Genomic DNA, 2177 nt, shown 5'->3' on the forward strand with positions numbered 1-2177 from the left:
TCCATCAGAACTAGGAAGGAAAGTGCTATTTTCAACATCTATGACTTAAGTGGTATTTCACCACGATCCCTAATATCTTACCTTTCAAATTAATATAGCCGATGAAGGTGGAAAGAATACTAAAGATAAGTTTTCCTAGAGGAAACAAAGTCTGTGAAAATGAATCTGGGAAATAGAGCCTTTGCTTCAATAGAATCATATTTTCTCTTGAATTTTTTTCCTTTTCCTTTGATGCAGGTTTCCAACTATCAGTCAGGATGATGGATTTGGTGAACAAGTCTACAGTTTCTGATTTTGTTTTGCTAGGACTCTCTAAATCCTGGAAACTACAGACATTTTTCCTCGTGGTGTTTTCGCTCTTTTATGTGACAACAATGGTGGGTAATAGCCTCATAGTCATCACAGTGATATCAGACTCTCATCTGCACTTCCCCATGTACTTCCTGCTTACCAACCTTTCCATCATTGATATGTTTCTTGCTTCCTTTGCAACCCCTAAGATGATTACAGACTACCTCAGTGGACACAAAACCATCTCCTTTGATGGTTGCATCACCCAGATATTTTTTCTACACCTTTTTACTGGCACTGAGATTATTTTGCTAATGGCCATGTCTTTTGATAGGTATATTGCAATATGCAAGCCTCTCCACTATGCTTCAATCATAAGTCCCCAGATGTGTGTTGCCCTTGTGGTGGTTTCCTGGGTTGTAGGAGTCATGCATTCAATGAGCCAGGTCATATTTGCTCTCACATTGCCCTTCTGTGGTCCCAATGAGGTAGATAGCTTTTTCTGTGACCTTCCTGTGGTGTTCCAACTAGCATGTGTAAATACTTATGTCCTGGGCCTCTTTATGATCTCAACAAGTGGCATCATTGCCTTGTCCTGCTTTATTCTTCTATTCAGTTCTTATGTTATTGTCTTGGTTACTATCAGAAATCATTCTTCAAAAGGAACATCTAAGGTTCTTTCTACCTGCACAGCTCATTTCATTGTGGTTTTCATGTTCTTTGGGCCCTGCATCTTCATCTATATGTGGCCACTAAGCAGTTTTCTGATAGACAAGATTCTATCTGTGTTTTATACCATCTTTACTCCCATTCTGAACCCAGTAATCTATACTTTGAGAAATCAGGAAGTGAAAACAGCCATGAGGAAACTGAAGAATAAGCTTCTAAATTCTAACAAGGCAACTCCATTGCATTATTTTTAGTTTTAACATCTAGTTTTATTCCTGGGTATTAATTGCCACATTTTTTGTGCACACAGCACATGTTAGGCTTTTATTTCTCAAGTTATTATCAACTTGAAATTGCCAAAATTTGTGAAATCACAAGTTCATGTTAAAACTATCCTCATACATATATTCTATATACATTTTAAATTTCAGAAAAGCAAACTGACAGAAGTAAATTTTTCCAGAAGCAAAGAATATCTATAAAAATGTCAAGAGTGATTGTTTCAGTTAGGAAATTCAATATTAGCATTCTATTCATTGGAAAAGAGGAATAGAAAATGAGAAGTATTGATCAAAGGATAACTAGAAGATAATGATATTTATATACAACTAACAACTAAGTTACTCAGAGAACTCTAAAGTATGACAAATTAGTAAATTTCTGTAAGCCTTACAAATTCAATACTGCTATAGGAGTAACCTCTGATCAATAAGAAATTATTATCTATGCACATTCCTGACATTACTACTTAACATTTAAAGAAATCTGTGAGTTCTATTAAAGAAAGTCTGAGTATATTTTATTATAAATGTTGATGAAGTCCAAAGTGAGCGCTGTAAGTAGACACTCACTGTTAGCTAATAAGAAACACATTCATGATAACTCCTTCTGATAGTATAGACTGAAAAAAGAGGCTATAAAATTCTGCCAGTAGAAGACATTATGAAATGAGATTCAAAACAGTACACTTTGCTTCATACAGACCCTAATGTCAGTTTAATGCCTGGAAAGTTGAAACTATAATGAAATGAAAGATACAGTATATGATAGTGAATTAATGGAAAGTTTATGCCTTTCTTTAAAGTATTATATTGTTTTACACTTTTGTTAAATTACTTCTTCCTCTTAATATTTGGATGCAAATATAAGAAATCTGTGATTAGTAATACACTGTCAATATAATAAGTGTATTTCTGTCAGGAAAGTTTGTTTTTGTT

At 34.2% G+C, this 2177-nt stretch overlaps 1 protein-coding gene across 1 annotated transcript; it reads left to right on the top strand.

Annotated features, from left to right (window-relative positions):
* The first annotated feature begins 257 nt into the window (after positions 1–257).
* On the top strand, positions 258–1214 carry LOC109564294 (olfactory receptor 4K2). Its single transcript, XM_019967784.2, has one exon. It carries the CDS (start codon positions 258–260, stop codon positions 1212–1214), a length of 957 nt encoding a protein of 318 aa, XP_019823343.2.
* Positions 1215–2177: the final 963 nt, after the last annotated feature.

Source organism: Bos indicus, chromosome 10 (genome assembly GCF_029378745.1).
Source record: "Bos indicus isolate NIAB-ARS_2022 breed Sahiwal x Tharparkar chromosome 10, NIAB-ARS_B.indTharparkar_mat_pri_1.0, whole genome shotgun sequence".
Lineage (NCBI taxonomy): Eukaryota > Metazoa > Chordata > Mammalia > Artiodactyla > Bovidae > Bos > Bos indicus.

Bases quoted from the DNA above. Each gene is read 5' to 3' on its own strand.
- LOC109564294 (XM_019967784.2), top strand. From the start codon at position 258: ATGATGGATTTGGTGAACAAGTCTACAGTTTCTGATTTTGTTTTGCTA.